This window comes from Coregonus lavaretus, assembly GCF_964263955.1.
Source record: "Coregonus lavaretus genome assembly, contig: HAP1_SCAFFOLD_2182, whole genome shotgun sequence".
Classification (NCBI taxonomy): Eukaryota; Metazoa; Chordata; class Actinopteri; order Salmoniformes; family Salmonidae; genus Coregonus; species Coregonus lavaretus.
This window is the reverse complement of record NW_028160077.1, coordinates 1-25311: the sequence shown is the minus strand read 5'-3', so window position 1 is coordinate 25311 and position 25311 is coordinate 1. Positions and strand designations below refer to the sequence as shown.

The 25311-nt window shown below is 50.0% G+C and overlaps 1 protein-coding gene across 1 annotated transcript; it reads right to left on the bottom strand.

Moving 5' to 3' along the window:
- Positions 1 to 910: 910 nt before the first annotated feature.
- LOC311122197 (far upstream element-binding protein 1-like) lies at positions 911 to 25243 on the bottom strand. The gene is made up of 13 exons (XM_084196588.1): positions 25178 to 25243; positions 24077 to 24134; positions 21823 to 22090; positions 18847 to 18987; positions 14696 to 14798; positions 12152 to 12403; positions 10850 to 11010; positions 10464 to 10612; positions 10175 to 10251; positions 9725 to 9850; positions 7538 to 7591; positions 4608 to 4783; positions 911 to 1356 (listed from the first exon to the last, which is right to left on the bottom strand). The coding sequence occupies exons 1-13, from the start codon at positions 25215 to 25217 to the stop codon at positions 1348 to 1350; spliced, it is 1614 nt and encodes a 537-aa protein (XP_084052714.1). The 5' UTR covers positions 25218 to 25243; the 3' UTR covers positions 911 to 1347.
- Between the last annotated feature and the right edge of the window lie 68 nt (positions 25244 to 25311).

Below are 25311 nucleotides of genomic sequence, written 5' to 3'. Positions count from 1 at the left end.
AGTAGCTCTCATTATAAAAAACAATGCAGCACACCAAGGCTGTTTACACAGGAAGCCCAAATCTAATATTTCTTCCACTAATTGGTCTTTTGCCTAAATCACATCAGATCTTTTTTCAGTGCTGATCCAAAATTGGTCAAAAGACCAGTTAGTGAGAAGGAAAAACAAATCTGAAATTGGGCTGCCTGTTTAAACACCGCCTTAGTTACCTAAGTCAGTTCTGGTTGCGCGTCAAAATGGCTCCCCATCCCCAATATAGTGCACTACTTTCTGACCAGAGCCATAGGGAACCCAGTGCACTATAACGGGAATAGGGTGCCATTAGGAACGTAGCCAGTCAGCACTCCAGGCAAGATTAAAAATCAGTTGAGTTTAACAGAGATGCCGGGACACTGCAGGTAACGAGACATCTAGATCAGAACGTTAAGCCATCACCTCTACTATTACTACCTTCCGGTATAAGGGACACCTGCCTGGTCATATGGTACAGGCAGAGCAGTGGAGACAGAAAATCAACGACTAATAATAATATAAATGACAGTCAAGACGGGGGTAATAATTTAAAATTGGTCCTAGAACAGAACCTTGGGGAACACCGAAACTGGACATCCCCCCCCCCCCCCCTCCCGTCAAAGACAGGCAGAGCAATGAACACACATCTAAATAAAACATTGTACTGTTACCAGGAGCTGTGTAGACCGTTGGAGAGAGACAGGATAACATCTTTCAGGCAGTCAGCAAAATCATTTTGACAGTCAAAGGAGAGCGAGAACGGGGGGTGCCTGCATGGCGTATTTTTTTAAAAATATATATATATATAGATTTTCCATTGTGCCATTATGGTCAAAACATTTTTTTAAGTTGAGTTCATATTTAGTCATATCTATTACCAACCCAACTTACCAACACAGGAGGTTTCACTTTAGTTTATTGCAAAACACAGGCATATTATTTAAAAAATTGAGCTGATTTCACAAGGTAGATGACTAGCTAGAGATAACAGGAGAACGAGCCACACAGCATGACAGAGATGAATAGATAGCTACAGGGGGGGCTGGAATGACCATATTACCTCAATAAAAACAAAGAAACAAACCGTTCATTTACAAGAAAATCAACAAGAAAGAAAATAGATAAATAGCATAAGGATGTGGTGGTGTTTGTGTCGCGTCTCCGGATAGACTTTGCTGTCGTCACATCTACTGTGAAACACTTATTTTTTATTTTTTAAACCAACCAACCAAAAAGGGGGAAATTAAGATCTTCAAGGCGTCATCTCCAAAAACATTTAACAAGGGGTTTGTTTGTTTTTCCACAATGTAGCATTTACTTTATGTCCACTTCACATTACTGGCCCTGTGCAGAAGAAATACATAGAACATACAGGCCATGTTAACAGCGGAACAAATAGACGCTGCTTCTCTCTCCAGGTGTGTGTGTGTGTGTGTGTGTGTGTGTGTGTGTGTATATATATATATATAAACTACAGTTCAAACGTTTGGGGTCACATAGAAATGTCCTTGTTTTCGGGAAAAAACTATTTTTTTTTGTCCATTAAGATAACATCAAATTGATCAGAAATACAGTATAAACACCAGTCTCAACGTCAACAGTGCAGAGGCGACTCCGGGATGCCGACCTTCTAGGCAGAGTTGCAAAGAAAAAGCCATATCTCAGACTGGCCAATAAAAAGAAAAGATTAAGATGGGCAGTCTGAGATATGGCTTTTTCTTTGCAACTCTGCCTAGAAGGTCAGCATCCCGGAGTCGCCTCTTCACTGTTGACGTTGAGACTGGTGTTTTGTGGGTACTATTTAATGAAGCTGCCAGTTGAGGACCTGTGAGGAGTCTGTTTCTCAAACTAGACACTAATGTATGTGTCCTCTTGCTCAGTTGTGCACCGGGGCCTCCCACTCCTCTTTCTATTCTGGTTAGAGCCAGTTTGCGCTGTTCTGTGAAGGGAGTAGTACACAGCGTTGTACAAGATCTTCAGTTTCTTGGCAATTTCATTTCTCAGAACAAGAATAGACTGACGAGTTTCAGAAGAAAGTTATTTGTTTTTGACCATTTTGAGCCTGTAATCAAACCCACAATTGCTGATGCTCCAGATACTCAACTAGTCTCAAGAAGGCCAGTTTTATAGCTTCTTTAATCAGCACAACAGTTTTCAGCTGTGCTAACAATGGCAAAAAGGGTTTTCTAATGATCAATTAGCCTTTTAAAATGATAAACTTGGATTAGCAAACACATCGTGCCATTGGAACACAGGACTGATGTTTGCTGATAATGGGCCTCTGTACGCCCATGTAGATATTCCATTTTTTTTTTTATCTGCAGTTTCCAGCTACAATAGCCATTTACAACATTAACAATGTCTACACTGTATTTCTGATCAACTTGATGTTATTTTAAAATGGACAACAAAAAAAAGCTTTTCTTTCGAAAAAACAAGGACATTTCTAAGTGACTCCAAACTTTTGAACAGTAGTGTGTATATAATATTAACCCTGTTTAAAAAGGAAGGAAGAGTAGCGTTAGTTTCTTCTCAGCTACACCGACTCCACCGCTCCCCTAGAGGGAAGACGCTTAGCACAGCCGATGAGATGACAGATACAAGGCTTTATAAAAAGACACAGCAGGGGATATTAGGGTTAATTGTCACAGCGACAGCATCAAAAATACCTCTGTCAAATTAACGGTCGGTACAGGAAACAGAAATGGATAGTTGAGAAGTCGAACGAGGGGGGGGGGGGGGGAGACCCGGGGGTACAGGTGGACGGGGGACGTGAGAGGGAACCCGGGGGTACAGGTGGACGGGGGGGGACGGGGGGGGGGGGTGAGAGGGAACCCGGGGGTACAGGTGGACGGGGGACGGGGGACGGGGGGTGAGAGGGAACCCGGGGGGCACAGGTGGACGGACGGACGGACGGACGGACGGACGGGGGGTGAGAGGGAACCCGGGGGTACAGGTGGACGGGGGGGGAGTGAGAGGGAACCCGGGGGTACAGGTGGACGGGGGGGGGGGGAGGGAACCCGGGGGTACAGGTGGACGGGGGGGGGGGGGTGAGAGGGAACCCGGGGGTACAGGTGGACGGGGTGAGAGGAGGAGAGGGAACCCGGGGGTACAGGTGGACGGGGGGGTGGGAGAGGGGAACCCGGGGGTACAGGTGGACAGGGGGGGTGGGAGAGGGGAACCCGGGGGGTACAGGTGGACGGGGTGAGAGGAGGAGAGGGAACCCGGGGGTACAGGTGGACGGGGGGGGGGTGAGAGGGAACCCGGGGGTACAGGTGGACGGGGGGGGGGTGAGAGGGAACCCGGGGGTACAGGTGGACGGGGGGGGGGGGGGGAGAGGGAACCCGGGGGTACAGGTGGACGGGGGGGGGGGGGGGGGTGAGAGGGAACCCGGGGGTACAGGTGGACGGGGTGAGAGGAGGAGAGGGAACCCGGGGGTACAGGTGGACGGGGGGGGGGGAGAGGGAACCCGGGGGTACAGGTGGACGGGGTGAGAGGAGGAGAGGGAACCCGGGGGTACAGGTGGACAGGTGAGAGGAGGAGAGGGAACCCGGGGGTACAGGTGGACGGGGGGGGGGGGGGGGTGAGAGGGAACCCGGGGGTACAGGTGGACGGGGGGGGGGGGGGGGGGGGGGTGAGAGGGAACCCGGGGGTACAGGTGGACGGGGGGGGTGGGTGAGAGGGAACCCGGGGGTACAGGTGGACGGGGGGGGGGGAGAGGGAACCCGGGGGTACAGGTGGACGGGGGGGGGGGGAGGAGAGGGAACCCGGGGGTACAGGTGGACGGGGGGGGGGTGAGAGGGAACCCGGGGGTACAGGTGGACGGGGGGGGGTGAGAGGGAACCCGGGGGTACAGGTGGACGGGGGAGAGGGAACCCGGGGGTACAGGTGGACGGGGGGGGGGTGAGAGGGGAACCCGGGGGTACAGGTGGACAGGGGGGGTGGGAGAGGGGAACCCGGGGGTACAGGTGGACGGGGTGAGAGGAGGAGAGGGAACCCGGGGGTACAGGTGGACGGGGGGGTGAGGGGGAACCCGGGGGTACAGGTGGACGGGGGGGTGAGAGGGAACCCGGGGGTACAGGTGGACGGGGGGGGGGGGGGGTGAGAGGGAACCCGGGGGTACAGGTGGACGGGGGGGTGAGAGGGAACCCGGGGGTACAGGTGGACGGGGGGGTGAGAGGGAACCCGGGGGTACAGGTGGACGGGGGGGTGAGAGGGAACCCGGGGGTACAGGTGGACAGGGGGGAGAGGGGAACCCGGGGGTACAGGTGGACAGGGGGGGGGGGGGGGGGGGGGGAGAGGGGAACCCGGGGGTACAGGTGGACAGGGGGGGGGGGGGGGGGGGGAGGGGAACCCGGGGGTACAGGTGGACAGGGGGGGGGAGAGGGGAACCCGGGGGTACAGGTGGACAGGGGGGGTGGGAGAGGGGAACCCGGGGGTACAGGTGGACAGGGGGGGTGGGAGAGGGGAACCCGGGGGTACAGGTGGACAGGGGGGGTGGGAGAGGGGAACCCGGGGGTACAGGTGGACAGGGGGGGTGGGAGAGGGGAACCCGGGGGTACAGGTGGACGGTAGAGGCCTTACTGGAGGCGTACCTGAGGTGCTTGTGGCTGTGCCCCCATGGCCTGTGGGCTTCCCTGTCCGTAGTATGCAGCCTGCTGGCGGTAGTACTCCGCCCAGGCAGCACTGTAGTCTGGCTGACCACCCGGCTGACCACCCGGCTGACCACCTGGCTGACCACCTGGCGCTGCCGCCTGGGGGGCTGCTTGACCTGGGGGGGGAGGGGGTAACAGCAATAACACTAATTTAATATGATTTAAGGGCATGAATGACAAGGTCAATGTTGCCTAAGCTAAGTCATCCACATAACGATGGAAAAGGCAACAATAAGATGTCTATTATACTACTAGCCGATGTGATTAGAACCTGTGTAACGCAGGGCAACCAATGTAGAATACTTATCGTTACTAGTGAGATTCCAGTAACCAATCATATTATACTGTGATATGTAAAAAAAATATTTAAAAAAATTACAAAATCACCTGTCAGAAGAAGGTGCATGAGGAGCGGTTTATTTTGAGCCAATCAAAACTCTATATTCTATCTTAGTCCCTCATCTAACCTTGTGTTAAAAAGGAGCTAGAACGGACCGTGAGGAGCTACCGCCATTCTACGGAAGAAAAACTGTGTTTCAAATCGTTGAGAGAAGTTGTATAAAACTGAACAAAAAAATAAAGAGAAAACCGGATATTAACACTCACGTATCTATCCGAACGTGCTGTGAAGGGGTTGAGGGGAAAATTGATGACAGGATTTGTTGAGTTCTCATAAGGAGAACGATTAGGCTAGCGATTAGGCTAGCTAAGCTATTGCTAGCATTTTGTGCGTGTTCATAATGAACCAAGCAAACGCACAAGCCGTTAAACGTTTAAGCTATTTTTTTACATTGAAAGCTGAGATACCCTCAGATTAAAATAGAGTTGGGTGCACCCTAGTAAACTATAGGCGGGATATATGTCCGATATCTAAGTCTATTGTAATGTTGATGTATTGAAGTCATATTGAGCTCATTGTACAAATTTCACTTATCAATATTCACTCAAGGTGAATTGTTTTGGTAATCATTTCTATTTACAAATTACAAGCCGGCATTCTTTTCCTAAATTATTCAGTTGTTGGGTCATTTCTCCCTAACTGGTCCAATAGAGTTTAAGCTTAAACATACAGTAGCCCATAGCGTTAAGCAACTGTTACACAGGGCCTCCCGAGTGGCGCAGTGGTCCAAGGCACTGCATCGCAGTGCTAGCTGTGCCACTAGAGATCCTGGTTCGAGTCCAGGCTCTGTCGCAGCCGGCCGCAACCGGGAGACCCATGGGGCGGTGCACAATTGGCCCAGCGTCGTCCAGGGTAGGGGAGGGAATGGCCGGCAGGGATGTAGCTCAGTTGGTAGAGCATGGTGTTTGCAACACCAGGGTTGTGGGTTCGATTCAAGTATTAAAAAAATTAAAATGTATGCACTCACTAACTGTAAGTCGCTCTGGATAAGAGCATCTGCTAAATGACTAAAATGTAAATGTAAAAAAAGCAACCAAATTGGACCAGATGAGATCGTTTTACTCCCAAAAGGCAGATGAATAGTTGAAGCAGCTGAACTAGTTTTGGAGGGAAACGATACTGGAGGAGAGGTTTGAGAAACACAACAAAAATATAAAACATGTAAATTGTTGGTCCCATGTTTCATAAACTGAAATAAAAAGAAAGATCACAGAAATGTTCCATACGCACAAAAAGCTGATGTCTCTCAAATGCTGTGCAGAAATGTGATTCCATCCCTGTTAGTGAGCATTTCTCCTTTGCCAAGATAATCCACAAGCTGATTAAAACAGCAAGATCATTACACAGGTGCACCTTGTGCTGGGACAAAGGCCACTAAAATGTGCAGTTGTGTCACACAACACAATGCCACAGAGGTCTCAAGTTCAGCAATTGGCATGCTGACTGCAGGAATGTCCTCCAGAGCTGTTGCCAGAGAATTGAATTCTCATTTCTCTACCATAAGCCACCTCAAACATAGTTTTAGAGAATTTGGCAGTACGTCCGACCGGCCTCAACCGCAGACCACGTGAATGGCGTCGTGTGGGCGAGCGGTTTGCTGATGTCAACGTTGTAAACAGAGTGCTCCACGGTGGAGGTGGGGTTATGGTATGAGCAGGCATAAGCTGCGGACAACGAACACAATTGCATTTTATCCATGGCAATTTGAATGCACAGAGATACCGTGACGAGATCCTGAGGCCCATTGTCGTGACATTCATCCACCGCCATCACCTCATGTTTCAGCATGATAAATGCACTGCACCATGTCGCAAGGATCAGTACACAATTCCTGGAAGCTGAAAATGTCCCAGTTCTTCCATGGCTTGCATACTCAGACATGTCACCCATTGAGCATGTTTGGGATGCTCTGGACCGACGTGAACGACAGCATGTTCCAGTTCCCCCCAATATCCAGCGACTTCGCACAACCATTGAAGAGGAGTGGGACAACATTCCACAGGCCACAACCAACAGCCTGATCAACTCTATGCGAAGGAGATGTCGCGCTGCATGAGGCAAATGGTGGTCACACCAGATACTGACTGGTTTTCTGATCCACGACCCTACCTTTATTTTAAGGTATCTGTGACCAAGTCATGTGAAATCCATAGATTAGGGCCTAATTTATTTATTTAAATTGACTGATTTCCTTTATATGAACTGTAACTCAGTAACATTTTTGAAATTGTTGCGTGTTGCGTCTATATATTGGGGTGAGTGTGAGAAGGGGAACGACCCCACCACCGGTTCTTTGGGTGGTGGGACAGAAACCCTCTGCCTTGTTCTGGGGCAGCTGTGGAGACAGACCCTCTACTACAGAGAGAGAGCTGAGAGGGGGACCAGCTGCCCACAACATGACCAATGACAGTTGGCCTTACTCAACTATTATAGCCAGAAGTTTAAACTTATAATTTGTAGGTTGTCTCACCTTGTTTCTTATAGTACTCTTCCCAGGCCTTGGTATAGTCCTGTGGTTGCTGACCTGTAAATTACAACAAAACACGGGTTCAGGCTCAACAACATTCAAGCCTCGGCATCCAACTTCCGAATTATGCTGCCTGTGTAAACGCAGCCCTAGTCACTACATTGATTACATGTTAATTTACTGTGCTACTGGGTAGACGCGCTCCTGGGTAGACGCGCTCCTGGGTAGACGCGCTACTGGGTAGACGCGCTCCTGGGTAGACGCGCTCCTGGGTAGACGCGCTCCTGGGTAGACGCGCTCCTGGGTAGACGCGCTCCTGGGTAGACGCGCTCCTGGGTAGACGCGCTCCTGGGTAGACGCGCTCCTGGGTAGACGCGCTCCTGGGTAGACGCGCTCCTGGGTAGACGCGCTCCTGGGTAGTAGACGCGCTCCTGGGTAGACGCGCTCCTGGGTAGACACGCTACTCTTGATGAGAGAACGACCGATAATCGGCCAGGCTTACACGTTGTGTCGATATTGGCCTTTTCTAATCTTTCGACTATCAGCCCTTCTCTATTGGCTTTGTGGATAGTCCCTACACATAGCAAAACTGCTGCTATGCTAGCTGAGAAAGTTATCAGCAGCAGCAGCAAGCTAGCTCATTCTCCAACAGAAAGGTACAGTATTGCGAAATGGATGAATTGGACCAAAATCGAACTCCTGTTGCAAATATTAATTTAGTTAATTCACTAATAAGGCTTGTGTCGACGTGCCCGCACATGCATGCAATAAGCACGTTAGCTAGCTATGTGACCTGTTAGCAAAGATTACAATATCTAACTCTTTCATCTGTGGCGTTAGCTAGCTCGCTAGCTAGCTATATTAGCTACTATGCTAGCTAGATGGCTAGATAAACATGGTGCTAAGATATCAGATCGGAGCTAATAGCCAACGTAGCTAGCTAACATCAGCTGGTTATAATTTTGAACATGCACCATTTTCGGTAATGAGCCATCTGACTTGCGGTGTAACTTCAGCTATTTACTGGTGTACTGATCTGACCAGACTCAATCATATTGACAGTTGATAGTCGGATTAGATGGTTGTGGTAATAGGGGAAAGAGGAAGTGTTTTAAAATGTGTAAATAAAAGTTGCCAATAGGTTTAGCAACCTAACAATCTTCCTGCATGTTTATGGACCAAGAAAGCTTCTCAAACTATGGGCAGATTTGAGTCAGAACGTGCATCGTCATTTCATCTTCTTTTTTCCAACCCTCTGCAGCCTTGTTAGATATTATGTACATTAATGGCTTGCTGGCAAATGTCATCGCCATTGAACTAGTTATCATAGCAGCAATAAACAGTAGCAAGTGATATGAGCCATGGAGAGAGAGAGAGATGTGAAAAGGGGAGGAGATAGCCTCACTCTAGCCAATCGTAGCAGTAGGATCAAGTTACAACCCGCCCATTTCTTGACAGATTTCAATTGGCTGGTTCAGCTGACAGCTGAAAAACACATTTTTTTCCACAAATCATGACGTTAAGTAGGACCCATTTGCATTGAACAGATGTTATTCTATATTGTCTAACAAACAGCAGTGCCTATATGATGTCCTTCCATACAGACCTGCTGGAGTGACGCTTCTATGCAAATGTTGTTGATCAGTAGGCTAATAAGTCCCAAATGAAAAGGCAAAACAGACTTTCATCTGTAGCACCATAAACTGATCAGCCAAAACAAGATCAATAACTTAATGCATGCACACACTCCTATTGAATATCCATTCACCTGTATTGTGAGTAGCCAATGGCATCTTCATTTAACCAATTTATCAAGAGAGTTGTCATTCAAATATAATTATTTCCATTATCAGATGAGAAATAGCTTTCACCTCCACGTGTTGTTTAACAACATCTGATAAATCAGAATAGGGAACAAGCTCGATTGCACATTCGATGACGCCTTCTCAGTATGGATGAGTAGTACATTGATGTGTGTTGCTTCCTGCATATCTTTCTACTAAACAGTACGTTCTAAATAGTATGTAGAACGATTAGCACACAGTACGTCGTTTTAGTAAGTAGTGGGGCCAGACAAGATTTGGGACACAGAGGCTCAAAAAAAGGACACATTTTAGGTAGGTCCCGCCCCGTTTGGTTCCTAGTGAATACACCCCAGCAGAGAACCCAGAAGGGAGAGGAGATGGGTACCTTGCCCGTTGGCCTGTGTGCTCCCTGGGGCGCCGCCGGTTGGCGTCATGGGGGCCTGGGGTTGCTGTTGGTACTGGGAGTAATACGCTGCCCAGGCCGCTGCGTTGGCGTCGGCCGCAGCTTTACCTAGGAAATCACTAACACACGTTAGATACGTCCCGGGTTGCCTTACCTAAACCACACAGGTTAGACCTGCATTCTGGATAACAGCGTCTGCTAAATGATGTACATGTAAACATTATCTTCGGGCAACACAGAAAAATGGCACAAATCAACACGCAGGAGCTAAGTGCTATAAACACACTAGTAAATGTATTTTCTAGGAAAAAGGGCCATTTGTTTGACATTTATTTTAGACCAATAAAATGTTTTTTGCACAGCAGATCTGCACAAAAAACCAAAATGGGTACAAAAGTGCTGAAACAGACGGTGGTTGTTCTAAAGTCTCACCAGGATCAGGCTGTCCCTGCTGCCATTGGGGGAAGCCGTTGCCCCAACCCTGAGGCTGGTATGGAGCAGGTGGACCACTGAGAGGAGAGGAGAGAAACTGTCACCACACCATACAAGCCCGTGTCCGGCCGTTTAACTCACCACACAAGTCATTCAAGATTTTACATCCAGCTTTTCTCCTAATTGATCACGTGGCAAATTATCTAAAATGAACATAAAAAAGCAAAAAGAGCAACCAAGATATGTAACCATCAGTAGGAAGGAGAGCCGTCAGTAGAAAGGATCTTACTGTGGTCCTGGGGGTCCCTGGTTGTAGGGGCCGGGGTTGTAGGGCCCCATCTGAGCAGGAGGTCCAGGAGGGCCGGGTGGTCCGTGGGGAGAGGGACCTCCGTGGGGACCTGGTGGGCCGTGAGGACCACCCATTGGACTGACTGGACCCTGGCGAGGTGGACGGGACAGCGGTGTCAAAACCGGGTACTAGACCCATGACTGACAACCACTAGAACTAGTCATGTTAAAGTGAAACGCTTTAGACAGCTGAGAACTAAGAACAAAAAGATCAGAGGCTTCAGTGCTCGCTGATTACCGACCAGCCATCTCTTCTCGACACTAACGTCCAGTGACTGAGCGTCACATAGATATGCTACAGACACCCGAACACTGAAATCCACTCACCCCGATCTTCTCCTCGACCAGCTGTCGTGCGTAGTCGATCTGTTGGTGCGATCCTCGGACGGTGAACATCTTGATGTTGGGGTCCGAGTTGGGCGGGGGGTTCCTCTGTAGCTCAATACGAGCCCCGGACTGCTGGCTGATGCCCTTGATGGTCTCTCCTCCTGGAGAGGGACAGAGGGGGAAGGAGGTTAGAAACGGTCCTACTACAGAGTCATGATCAGGACATCATGGAAAATAAGTAAGCCTGAATGTTGGCTAGGGGATCGTTTTAAGTTCATATATATATATATATGAATGGAGGACGCAATCACGAAAAGACATTCCAGAAAGAGATCCGAGATCTAGACATGGTGTGAGTGTGAGAAGGGGAACGACCCCACCACCGGTTCTTTGGGTGGTGGGACAGAAACCCTCTGCCTTGTTCTGGGGCAGCTGTGGAGACAGACCCTCTACTACAGAGAGAGAGCTGAGAGGGGGACCAGCTGCCCACGATTAACAAATATATTATTAGGTCACAATATTCTCACCGTGCCAGGCATGAGGGAGAAAATAAATAAATACGAGCAAACCATCTTTCCTTTAAGTTGGTCAAATCTACTGAGAAATGTGTATTGACGGTCCTGGACTGGGCTGAGTCAGCTTTTGGCAGTGCTGTAGTACTCCAGTTAACGGGGTAGTGGCTTGAATACAACTCTGGTTTGAGGTTAAGGGGGTAGTGGCTTGAATACAACCCTGGTTTGAGGTTAAGGGGGTAGTGGCTTGAATACAACCCTGGTTTGAGGTTAAGGGGGTAGTGGCTTGAATACAACTCTGGTTTGAGGTTAAGGGGGTAGTGGCTTGAATACAACCCTGGTTTGAGGTTAAGGGGGTAGTGGCTTGAAAACAACCCTGGTTTGAGGTTAAGGGGGTAGTGGCTTGAATACAACTCTGGTTTGAGGTTAAGGGGGTAGTGGCTTGAATACAACCCTGGTTTGAGGTTAAGGGGGTAGTGGCTTGAAAACAACCCTGGTTTGAGGTTAACGGGGTAGTGGCTTGAAAACAACCCTGGTTTGAGGTTAACGGGGTAGTGGCTTGAAAACAACCCTGGTTTGAGGTTAAGGGGGTAGTGGCTTGAATACAACCCTGGTTTAAGGCCTCTGTCCTACAGTGTTTTAGCTCCGTGTGTGCTGCCTCTACCTTCTCTGTGAAAGTATCAAATATGTTTTGTAAAAGTCTTACAACCTTTAAAAAAATATATTTAAAAAACACTGAAAAAGGGGTCCTATAAAGCCCATAGGCGTCGTTAGCTCAAAGTTCACCTACCTTTGCCGATGATGAGTCCAGTCTTCATGGTAGGGACGGTGAAGGTGAACTCCTGCAGTCCGCCTGGAGGAGCCATGTTCCAGTTACCGCCCCCGTTACCCCCCCTGCCTCTCCCCCTGCCCCCTCCGTTAGGCCCGCCCGGCCCCCCCTGCTGGACACTCCTCAGAAGGTCAGAGATTATCTCTGCTGCATGCTGGGACTGGTCTGGAGGACCTATGATCTGGGCTATCCTCTCGGGGGTACTGCCGTCATCTGGAGAGAAGAAGAGGGGAGAGAGAGAGAGGAGAGAAAAGTGGCTTTAGGGATGATGTCAGCATTTCCCTTTGCCCTCCGGCCTAAAAGGGGTTAGTTTCTAGTGGTTTCCATTGTCAGACTAAGGATATGCAATTCAACCCTGGTAAGCTGCACTGTCAGTAAAGTTTCCCTCTAGTGAGCCACTTAACTGGGTCTGACTAAATCAATTGTTTGTCTTTATGAAAGCAGCAGTGTAACGTATGATGGGTTGGCAGTACATTATAGCACACAGGAGGGTTAACCAGCGTCGTCCCGGTTTGGCCGGTGTAGGCCGTCATTGTAAATAAGAATTTGTTCTTAACTGACTTGCCTCGTTAAATAAAGGTAAAATAAATAAAAAACCATGGAGAGGGGTCAGGTCAAAGTACACGGATGCAAACTGGTGAGGGACAAAAAAAGTTATTGTTTTCGCACGAAAACACACAAAAAAATCTGTAAAACTGCAAGGAAATGTGTCTATTTTCAGAGTGGGGTTATCACAACATTGATATTTAACTAACAATGAGGTACCAGGCCAAGCATCACCAGCTGAGTGGGCCAAAGGCTGGTTAGGGGATCCAGCTGGCTGATCACAGCTGAGTGGGCCAAAGGCTGGTTAGGGGATCCAGCTGGCTGATCACAGCTGAGTGGGCCAATGGCTGGTTAGGGGATCCAGCTGGCTGATCACAGCTGAGTGGGCCAATGGCTGGTTAGGGGATCCAGCTGGCTGATCACAGCTGAGTGGGCCAATGGCTGGTTAGGGGATCCAGCTGGCTGATCACAGCTGAGTGGGCCAATGGCTGGTTAGGGGATCCAGCTGGCTGATCACAGCTGAGTGGGCCAATGGCTGGTTAGGGGATCCAGCTGGCTGATCACAGCTGAGTGGGCCAATGGCTGGTTAGGGGATCCAGCTGGCTGATCACAGCGGAGTGGGCCAATGGCTGGTTAGGGGATCCAGCTGGCTGATCACAGCTGAGTGGGCCAATGGCTGGTTAGGGGATCCAGCTGGCTGATCACAGCTGAGTGGGCCAATGGCTGGTTAGGGGATCCAGCTGGCTGATCACAGCGGAGTGGGCCAATGGCTGGTTAGGGGATCCAGCTGGCTGATCACAGCTGAGTGGGCCAATGGCTGGTTAGGGGATCCAGCTGGCTGATCACAGCGGAGTGGGCCAATGGCTGGTTAGGGGATCCAGCTGGCTGATCACAGCGGAGTGGGCCAATGGCTGGTTAGGGGATCCAGCTGGCTGATCACAGCGGAGTGGGCCAATGGCTGGTTAGGGGATCCAGCTGGCTGATCACAGCGGAGTGGGCTAATGGCTGGTTAGGGGATCCAGCTGGCTGATCACAGCGGAGTGGGCCAATGGCTGGTTAGGGGATCCAGCTGGCTGATCACAGCGGAGTGGGCCAATGGCTGGTTAGGGGATCCAGCTGGCTGATCACAGCGGAGTGGGCCAATGGCTGGTTAGGGGATCCAGCTGGCTGATCACAGCGGAGTGGGCCAATGGCTGGTTAGGGGATCCAGTCCACCAAGTTCCCTCAATGGGTCTGGGTACTGTCAGACCCCCCCCAACACTTTTTTTTTTTACATATCTATATGATTCACCAATTTTGAGATTTAAAAAAATGGCGAATATCGCCAAAGTGACATGTCTGTATCACTGAAAGTAACTACAGCCATGGAGAGGGGTCAGGTCAAACTAACTACAGCCATGGAGAGGGGTCAGGTCAAACTACCTACAGCCATGGAGAGGGGTCAGGTCAAACTACCTACAGCCATGGAGAGGGGTCAGGTCAAACTAACTACAGCCATGGAGAGGGGTCAGGTCAAACTAACTACAGCCATGGAGAGGGGTCAGGTCAAACTAACTACAGCCATGGAGAGGGGTCAGGTCAAACTAACTACAGCCATGGAGAGGGGTCAGGTCAAACTAACTACAGCCATGGAGAGGGGTCAGGTCCAGATTGAAGTTCATCATCACTGGACAATCAGGTCAGAGTGAAGAATGTTGAAGTCATCACTCACACCGTCTACACTCTGAACTTGGACTGCCCAACCCTGTTCCTGGAGAGCCACAGTCCTGTAGGTTCAGTCCAACCCTAATCTAGCACACCTGATTCTAATAACTAGCTGGTTGATAAACAATCAGGTTAGTTACAACTGGGATTGGAGCTAAAAACCTACCGGAGCGTAGCTCTCCAGGAGCAGGGTTGGAGAGCCCTGCACTGAACCAACTTTCTTTTTACAAGCACAGATTGTCAGTCACCCCTCACCTGGTTTGAACTGGATCCTGACTCCAGTGTCGCTCTGGATTTTCTTGATCATCTCTCCGTTTCTCCCGATCACGATTCCCACCGCAAACCTGGGGACAGGAACCTAAGGGAGGGAGGACAGGTCAGGTTAGAAGTCAACCCAAACCTGGGGACAGGAACCTAAGGAGAGAGGACAGGCCAGGTTAGAAGTCAACCCAAACCTGGGGACAGGAACCTAAGGAGAGAGGACAGGCCAGGTTAGAAGTCAACCCAAACCTGGGGACAGGAACCTAAGGAGAGAGGACAGGCCAGGTTAGAAGTCAACCCAAACCTGGGGACAGGAACCTAAGGAGAGAGGACAGGCCAGGTTAGAAGTCAACCCAAACCTGGGGACAGGAACCTAAGGAGAGAGGACAGGCCAGGTTAGAAGTCAACCCAAACCTGGGGACAGGAACCTAAGGAGAGAGGACAGGCCAGGTTAGAAGTCAACCCAAACCTGGGGACAGGAACCTAAGGAGAGAGGACAGGCCAGGTTAGAAGTCAACCCAAACCTGGGGACAGGAACCTAAGGAGAGAGGACAGGCCAGGTTAGAAGTCAACCCAAACCTGGGGACAGGAACCTAAGGAGAGAGGACAGGCCAGGTTAGAAGTCAACCCAAACCTGGGGACAGGAACCTAAGGAGAGAGGACAGGCCAGGTTAGAAGTCAACCCAAACCTGGGGACAGGAACCTAAGGCAGGGAGGACAGGCCAGGTTAGAAGTCAACCCAAACCTGGGGACAGGAACCTAAGGGAGAGAGGACAGGCCAGGTTAGAAGTCAACCCAAACCTGGGGACAGGAACCTAAGGAGAGAGGACAGGCCAGGTTAGAAGTCAACCCAAACCTGGGGACAGGAACCTAAGGAGAGAGGACAGGCCAGGTTAGAAGTCAACCCAAACCTGGGGACAGGAACCTAAGGGAGAGAGGACAGGCCAGGTTAGAAGTCAACCCAAACCTGGGGACAGGAACCTAAGGAGAGAGGACAGGCCAGGTTAGAAGTCAACCCAAACCTGGGGACAGGAACCTAAGGAGAGAGGACAGGCCAGGTTAGAAGTCAACCCAAACCTGGGGACAGGAACCTAAGGAGAGAGGACAGGCCAGGTTAGAAGTCAACCCAAACCTGGGGACAGGAACCTAAGGAGAGAGGACAGGACAGGTTAGAAGTCAACCCAAACCTGGGGACAGGAACCTAAGGAGAGAGGACAGGCTAGGTTAGAAGTCAACCCAAACCTGGGGACAGGAACCTAAGGGAGAGAGGACAGGCCAGGTTAGAAGTCAACCCAAACCTGGGGACAGGAACCTAAGGAGAGAGGACAGGCCAGGTTAGAAGTCAACCCAAACCTGGGGACAGGAACCTAAGGGAGAGAGGACAGGCCAGGTTAGAAGTCAACCCAAACCTGGGGACAGGAACCTAAGGAGAGAGGACAGGCCAGGTTAGAAGTCAACCCAAACCTGGGGACAGGAACCTAAGGGAGAGAGGACAGGCCAGGTTAGAAGTCAACCCAAACCTGGGGACAGGAACCTAAGGAGAGAGGACAGGCCAGGTTAGAAGTCAACCCAAACCTGGGGACAGGAACCTAAGGAGAGAGGACAGGCCAGGTTAGAAGTCAACCCAAACCTGGGGACAGGAACCTAAGGAGAGAGGACAGGCCAGGTTAGAAGTCAACCCAAACCTGGGGACAGGAACCTAAGGAGAGAGGACAGGCCAGGTTAGAAGTCAACCCAAACCTGGGGACAGGAACCTAAGGAGAGAGGACAGGCCAGGTTAGAAGTCAACCCAAACCTGGGGACAGGAACCTAAGGAGAGAGGACAGGCCAGGTTAGAAGTCAACCCAAACCTGGGGACAGGAACCTAAGGCAGGGAGGACAGGCCAGGTTAGAAGTCAACCCAAACCTGGGGACAGGAACCTAAGGGAGAGAGGACAGGCCAGGTTAGAAGTCAACCCAAACCTGGGGACAGGAACCTAAGGAGAGAGGACAGGCCAGGTTAGAAGTCAACCCAAACCTGGGGACAGGAACCTAAGGAGAGAGGACAGGCCAGGTTAGAAGTCAACCCAAACCTGGGGACAGGAACCTAAGGAGAGAGGACAGGCCAGGTTAGAAGTCAACCCAAACCTGGGGACAGGAACCTAAGGAGAGAGGACAGGACAGGTTAGAAGTCAACCCAAACCTGGGGACAGGAACCTAAGGAGAGAGGACAGGCTAGGTTAGAAGTCAACCCAAACCTGGGGACAGGAACCTAAGGAGAGAGGACAGGCCAGGTTAGAAGTCAACCCAAACCTGGGGACAGGAACCTAAGGGAGAGAGGACAGGCCAGGTTAGAAGTCAACCCAAACCTGGGGACAGGAACCTAAGGAGAGAGGACAGGCCAGGTTAGAAGTCAACCCAAACCTGGGGACAGGAACCTAAGGGAGAGAGGACAGGCCAGGTTAGAAGTCAACCCAAACCTGGGGACAGGAACCTAAGGAGAGAGGACAGGCCAGGTTAGAAGTCAACCCAAACCTGGGGACAGGAACCTAAGGAGAGAGGACAGGCCAGGTTAGAAGTCAACCCAAACCTGGGGACAGGAACCTAAGGAGAGAGGACAGGCCAGGTTAGAAGTCAACCCAAACCTGGGGACAGGAACCTAAGGAGAGAGGACAGGACAGGTTAGAAGTCAACCCAAACCTGGGGACAGGAACCTAAGGAGAGAGGACAGGCCAGGTTAGAAGTCAACCCAAACCTGGGGACAGGAACCTAAGGAGAGAGGACAGGCCAGGTTAGAAGTCAACCCAAACCTGGGGACAGGAACCTAAGGAGAGAGGACAGGCCAGGTTAGAAGTCAACCCAAACCTGGGGACAGGAACCTAAGGAGAGAGGACAGGCCAGGTTAGAAGTCAACCCAAACCTGGGGACAGGAACCTAAGGAGAGAGGACAGGGTAGGTTAGAAGTCAACCCAAACCTGGGGACAGGAACCTAAGGAGAGAGGACAGGACAGGTTAGAAGTCAACCCAAACCTGGGGACAGGAACCTAAGGAGAGAGGACAGGCCAGGTTAGAAGTCAACCCAAACCTGGGGACAGGAACCTAAGGAGAGAGGACAGGCCAGGGCCCAGTTCCCCGAAAGCATCTTAAGGCTACGTTAATCGTTAGAACCTTTGTAGGAGCATCGTTCAATCTCCCAAGCAGGTTCCCCAAAACCAGTGTTAACGTCGCACTTGAAAACGCTCATAATCGAACCCCTGCCTCAGACCACTCTAGAAGTACGTGGTCAGATGCTTTCTACCCTCCTGCGTCACTTTACACACAGAAGATCAACGATAAACCACGTGATTCTGTCTCCGTGACCGCCGATTACGTCAGAACATAGTTCCCTACAAATACAAAGTTGCCAATGTCTTCGCAAATTGATACAAACAAGCTACATAAAAAAAATGATGCATTAAAATATAAAACAGTAGGCTATAGGCCTATTTCAAATCATATTGAAATACATTTCATGTTCATTTGAATTGAGTTCTATTTTGCTACTTGTAGGTTTCGGTCTGTAATTTGTCTCAATATATTTCATGATGTGTAGCCTAACGTGTGTACAATGTGTCAAATCTGTGATTTAGTGCATTATTATAGACTAATCATTAGAACGTAGGCGGTAATATCGCTCTAGGAGCTGATCCGTGGTCAGTATTGTGAAATAATTATAATGTTAAGGAAAGATTTGAATGGAGAAAGCTGATCCGAGAGCAGCGCTCCCTTTCTTTCGACCCTGTCAGTATCTCCGCTATGCCTCAACGACACACTCGGTGAGCGTTCTCTCAGCCGTGGTGTTTTGGGAAACGCAGGTTACGTCTTCGGCCGTTATAAGAAAGATGCATCGTAAGTCTAAGTTCCATCGTTATCGGGAAACCGGGCCCTGGATAGAAGATAAACGGACACACATTAAACATAAAGCATGCCATTACATAGTCTCCTCCCAACCCAGTTGGCAGGTCCAATCTTTACAAACAGATGTTGATTCTGAAAAGGTAGACTCAGCGAGAAGTTGCATGCTCCATATCTGCAGTGCTGCTCGTTGAGTCACTGAGTCTACCTTGTCAATGAGTCCATTGTGTGGCAGTAAAGACCGTGTAGTATGAGTGTTAATGTAGACTTACATCCAGGCCCTCTCCTCCTCCTCCTCCTCCTCCTCCGCCTCCTCCTCCTCCTCCTCCCCCTCCCATCCTGGAGCCGTACTCTCCTCGCTGCTCCCTGAAGCCTTGTTCTCTGATCAGCTCCATCACCATGTCTTTGGCTTGCTGAAGAACAGAGACGACACCAGTCAACATTACAGTATCCTGGTAACAGCACCAATCAGTCAACATGACAGTATCCTGGTAACAGCACCAATCAGTCAACACGACAGTATCCTGGTAACAGCACCAATCAGTCAACACGACAGTATCCTGGTAACAGCACCAATCAGTCAACATGACAGTATCCTGGTAACAGCACCAATCAGTCAACATGACAGTATCCTGGTAACAGCACCAATCAGTCAACATGACAGTATCCTGGTAACAGCACCAATCAGTCAACATGACAGTATCCTGGTAACAGCACCAATCAGTCAACACGACAGTATCCTGGTAACAGCACCAATCAGTCAACACGACAGTATCCTGGTAACAGCACCAATCAGTCAACATGACAGTATCCTGGTAACAGCACCAATCAGTCAACATGACAGTATCCTGGTAACAGCACCAATCAGTCAACATGACAGTATCCTGGTAACAGCACCAATCAGTCAACACGACAGTATCCTGGTAACAGCACCAATCAGTCAACACGACAGTATCCTGGTAACAGCACCAATCAGTCAACATGACAGTATCCTGGTAACAGCACCAATCAGTCAACATGACAGTATCCTGGTAACAGCACCAATCAGTCAACATGACAGTATCCTGGTAACAGCACCAATCAGTCAACATGACAGTATACTGGTACCATGTCCAGGTGACAGCACCAGTCCTCTCTGCACCACTAACATACCAGCTGTAAGTAACACCAGTCCTCTCTGCACCACTAACATACCAGCTGTAAGTAACACCAGTCCTCTCTGCACCACTAACATACCAGCTGTAAGTAACACCAGTCCTCTCTGCACCACTAACATACCAGCTGTAAATAACATCAGTCCTCTCTGCACCACTAACATACCAGCTGTAAGTAACACCAGTCCTCTCTGCACCACTAACATACCAGCTGTAAGTAACATCAGTCCTCTCTGCACCACTAACATACCAGCTGTAAGTAACATCAGTCCTCTCTGCACCACTAATATACCAGCTGTAAGTAACACCAGTCCTCTCTGCACCACTAACATACCAGCTGTAAGTAACACCAGTCCTCTCTGCACCACTAACATACCAGCTGTAAGTAACACCAGTCCTCTCTGCACCACTAACATACCAGCTGTAAGTAACACCAGTCCTCTCTGCACCACTAACATACCAGCTGTAAGTAACATCAGTCCTCTCTGCACCACTAACATACCAGCTGTAAGTAACACCAGTCCTCTCTGCACCACTAACATACCAGCTGTAAGTAACACCAGTCCTCTCTGCACCACTAACATACCAGCTGTAAGTAACACCAGTCCTCTCTGCACCACTAACATACCAGCTGTAAGTAACACCAGTCCTCTCTGCACCACTAACATACCAGCTGTAAGTAACACCAGTCCTCTCTGCACCACTAACATACCAGCTGTAAGTAACATCAGTCCTCTCTGCACCACTAACATACCAGCTGTAAGTAACACCAGTCCTCTCTGCACCACTAACATACCAGCTGTAAGTAACACCAGTCCTCTCTGCACCACTAACATTCCAGCTGTAAGTAACATCAGTCCTCTCTGCACCACTAATATACCAGCTGTAAGTAACACCAGTCCTCTCTGCACCACTAACATACCAGCTGTAAGTAACACCAGTCCTCTCTGCACCACTAACATACCAGCTGTAAGTAACATCAGTCCTCTCTGCACCACTAACATACCAGCTGTAAGTAACATCAGTCCTCTCTGCACCACTAATATACCAGCTGTAAGTAACACCAGTCCTCTCTGCACCACTAACATACCAGCTGTAAGTAACACCAGTCCTCTCTGCACCACTAACATACCAGCTGTAAGTAACACCAGTCCTCTCTGCACCACTAACATACCAGCTGTAAGTAACACCAGTCCTCTCTGCACCACTAACATACCAGCTGTAAGTAACACCAGTCCTCTCTGCACCACTAACATACCAGCTGTAAGTAACACCAGTCCTCTCTGCACCACTAACATACCAGCTGTAAGTAACACCAGTCCTCTCTGCACCACTAACATTCCAGCTGTAAGTAACATCAGTCCTCTCTGCACCACTAATATACCAGCTGTAAGTAACACCAGTCCTCTCTGCACCACTAACATACCAGCTGTAAGTAACACCAGTCCTCTCTGCACCACTAACATACCAGCTGTAAGTAACATCAGTCCTCTCTGCACCACTAACATACCAGCTGTAAATAACATCAGTCCTCTCTGCACCACTAACATACCAGCTGTAAATAACATCAGTCCTCTCTGCACCACTAACATACCAGCTGTAAGTAACACCAGTCCTCTCTGCACCACTAACATACCAGCTGTAAGTAACACCAGTCCTCTCTGCACCACTAACATACCAGCTGTAAGTAACATCAGTCCTCTCTGCACCACTAACATACCAGCTGTAAGTAACACCAGTCCTCTCTGCACCACTAACATACCAGCTGTAAGTAACACCAGTCCTCTCTGCACCACTAACATACCAGCTGTAAGTAACACCAGTCCTCTCTGCACCACTAACATTCTAGCTGTAAGTAACATCAGTCCTCTCTGCACCACTAACATACCAGCTGTAAGTAACACCAGTCCTCTCTGCACCACTAACATACCAGCTGTAAGTAACACCAGTCCTCTCTGCACCACTAACATACCAGCTGTAAGTAACACCAGTCCTCTCTGCACCACTAACATTCTAGCTGTAAGTAACATCAGTCCTCTCTGCACCACTAACATACCAGCTGTAAGTAACACCAGTCCTCTCTGCACCACTCACCTGGACTTTAAATGGTTCTCCAGAGATGCGTAGAGGTTTGTCTGCTCCTGTATTCTGAGGCCCTTCCTGGATCATCACCATCTTGACCCCGGCTCTCTCCTGCAGCTGTTTGATGGTCTCTCCTCCCTTCCCGATGACCAGGCCAGCCTTGGAGGCAGGGACCAGCATCTCCTGAACAGACATACCAGGACCGCCGGCGTCGTTGTGGTGGAAGGCTGGAGTAGGACGACCCTTATCAACGATCTCTGTCAGCAGCCTCTTGGCAGCTCTGGTTGGGGACAAAAAACATGGGAAAATGAGGCTACTGCATGGACAGTGAGACTATGGCTCCAGAAAGGAACCAGCCCTACTACACATCAGGGAAAAAGAGTCAGCTACGGTCTCTGATGAGGGCCAGAACTACGACAGTGGAAGTATCAACTAATGTAATGTCACCACAGAGAACAGCGCAGCGAATAGAGGAGAGAGAGCAGCGAATAGAGGAGAGAGCAGCAAATAGAGAGGAGAGAGAGCAGCGAATAGAGGGGAGAGAGAGCAGCGAATAGGCGGAGAGAGAGCAGCGAATAGGCGGAGAGAGAGCAGCGAATAGGCGGAGAGAGAACAGCGCGGAGAGAGAGCAGCGAGGAGAGAGAGCAGCGAGGAGAGAGGGCAGCGAGGAGAGAGAGCAGCGAGGAGAGAGCAGCGAATAGGCGGAGAGCAGCGAATAGGCGGAGAGAGCAGCGAATAGAGGAGAGAGAGCAGCGAATAGGCGGAGAGAGAGCAGCGAATAGAGGAGAAAGAGCAGCGAATAGGCGGAGAGCAGCGAATGGCGGAGAGAGAGCAGCGAATAGGCGGGGAGAGAGCAGCGAATAGGCGGAGAGAGAGCAGCGAATAGGCGGAGAGAGAACAGCGAATAGAGGAGAGAGAGCAGCGAATAGAGGAGAGAGAGCAGCGAATAGAGGAGAGAGAGCAGCGAATAGAGGAGAGAGAGCAGCGAATAGGTGGGGAGAGAGCAGCGAATAGAGGGGAGGGAGCAGCGAATAGAGGAGAGAGAGCAGCGAATAGAGGAGAGAGAGCAGCGAATAGAGGAGAGAGAGCAGCGAATAGGCGGGGAGCGAGCAGCGAATAGAGGGGAGCGAGCAGCGAATAGAGGGGAGCGAGCAGCGAATAGAGGGGAGAGAGCAGCGAATAGAGGGGAGAGAGCAGCGAATAGAGGGGAGAGAGCAGCGAATAGAGGGGAGAGAGCAGCGAATAGAGGGGAGAGAGCAGCGAATAGGCGGGGAGAGAGCAGCGAATAGGCGGGGAGAGAGCAGCGAATAGAGGGGAGAGAGCAGCGAATAGAGGAGAGAGAGCAGCGAATAGGCGGGGAGAGAGCAGCGAATAGGTGGGGAGAGAGCAGCGAATAGAGGAGAGCGAGCAGCGAATAGAGGAGAGCGAGCAGCGAATAGAGGAGAGCGAGCAGCGAATAGGCGGAGAGAGAGCAGCGAATAGGCGGAGAGAGAGCAGCGAATAGGCGGAGAGAGAGCAGCGAATAGAGGAGAGAGAGCAGCGAATAGAGGAGAGAGAGCAGCGAATAGAGGGGAGAGCAGCGAATAGAGGGGAGAGAGCAGCGAATAGGCGGGGAGAGAGCAGCGAATAGGCGGGGAGAGAGCAGCGAATAGGCGGGGAGAGAGCAGCGAATAGAGGGGAGAGAGCAGCGAATAGAGGAGAGAGAGCAGCGAATAGGCGGGGAGAGAGCAGCGAATAGGTGGGGAGAGAGCAGCGAATAGAGGAGAGCGAGCAGCGAATAGAGGAGAGCGAGCAGCGAATAGAGGAGAGCGAGCAGCGAATAGAGGAGAGCGAGCAGCGAATAGGCGGAGAGAGAGCAGCGAATAGGCGGAGAGAGAACAGCGAATAGGCGGAGAGAGAACAGCGAATAGCGGAGAGAGAACAGCGAATAGAGGAGAGAGAGCAGCGAATAGGTGGAGAGAGAGCAGCGAATAGGTGGAGAGAGAGCAGCGAATAGGCGGGGAGAGAGCAGCGAATAGAGGGGAGAGAGCAGCGAATAGAGGAGAGAGCGCAGCGAATAGAGGAGAGAGAGCAGCGAATAGAGGAGAGCGAGCAGCAAATAGAGGAGAGAGAGCAGCGAATAGAGGAGAGAGCGCAGCGAATAGAGGACAGAGAGCAGCGAATAGAGGACAGAGAGCAGCAAATAGAGGAGAGAGAGCAGCGAATAGAGGAGAGAGAGCAGCGAATAGAGGAGAGAGAGACGACAGGAGAAGAGAAATATACGTACTGTATTGAGTCTGGGGATCCCGTCAGTGTCACCAACCTATCAGGCGTCCCTCCACTGTCTGCAATACAGAGAGATGAAGAGGACAGTTCATGTACTGATTATGACAAGGGGCTTCGAGTCTCATGACCTGGAAAAACTCTGGGCCTTAGTTACAGGTCTGTGCATCAAACAATACAAGGATGTATGGATAAAAGTGTCTGCTAAATGGTGCATTTTATTATATTACATATAAGTTCAGTATGTCTGGGGTTCAGGAGATCTTAGTTCAGTATGTCTGGGGTTCAGGAGATCTTAGATCAGTATGTCTGGGGTTCAGGAGATCTTAGATCAGTATGTCTGGGGTTCAGGAGATCTTAGTTCAGTATGTCTGGGGTTCAGGAGATCTTAGATCAGTATGTCTGGGGTTCAGGAGATCTTAGATCAGTATGTCTGGGGTTCAGGAGATCTTAGATCAGTATGTCTGGGGTTCAGGAGATCTTAGTTCAGTATGTCTGGGGTTCAGGAGATCTTAGATCAGTATGTCTGGGGTTCAGGAGATCTTAGATCAGTATGTCTGGGGTTCAGGAGATCTTAGATCAGTATGTCTGGGGTTCAGGAGATCTTAGATCAGTATGTCTAGGGTTCAGGAGATCTTAGATCAGTATGTCTGGGGTTCAGGAGATCTTAGATCAGTATGTCTGGGGTTCAGGAGATCTTAGATCAGTATGTCTGGGGTTCAGGAGATCTTAGATCAGTATGTCTGGGGTTCAGGAGATCTTAGATCAGTATGTCTGGGGTTCAGGAGATCTTAGTTCAGTATGTCTGGGGTTCAGGAGATCTTAGATCAGTATGTCTGGGGTTCAGGAGATCTTAGATCAGTATGTCTGGGGTTCAGGAGATCTTAGATCAGTATGTCTGGGGTTCAGGAGATCTTAGATCAGTATGTCTGGGGTTCAGGAGATCTTAGATCAGTATGTCTGGGGTTCAGGAGATCTTAGATCAGTATGTCTGGGGTTCAGGAGATCTTAGATCAGTATGTCTGGGGTTCAGGAGATCTTAGATCAGTATGTCTGGGGTTCAGGAGATCTTAGATCAGTATGTCTGGGGTTCAGGAGATCTTACCGGGGGCGATCTGGATTTTGCAGCCCGACTCCTGCTGCATGCGGGATATCTGTTCTCCTCCTCTGCCAATAACTGGGGTAGAAAATATTATTATTACCAACCCCCATCTATTATTATTATTATAACCAACCCCC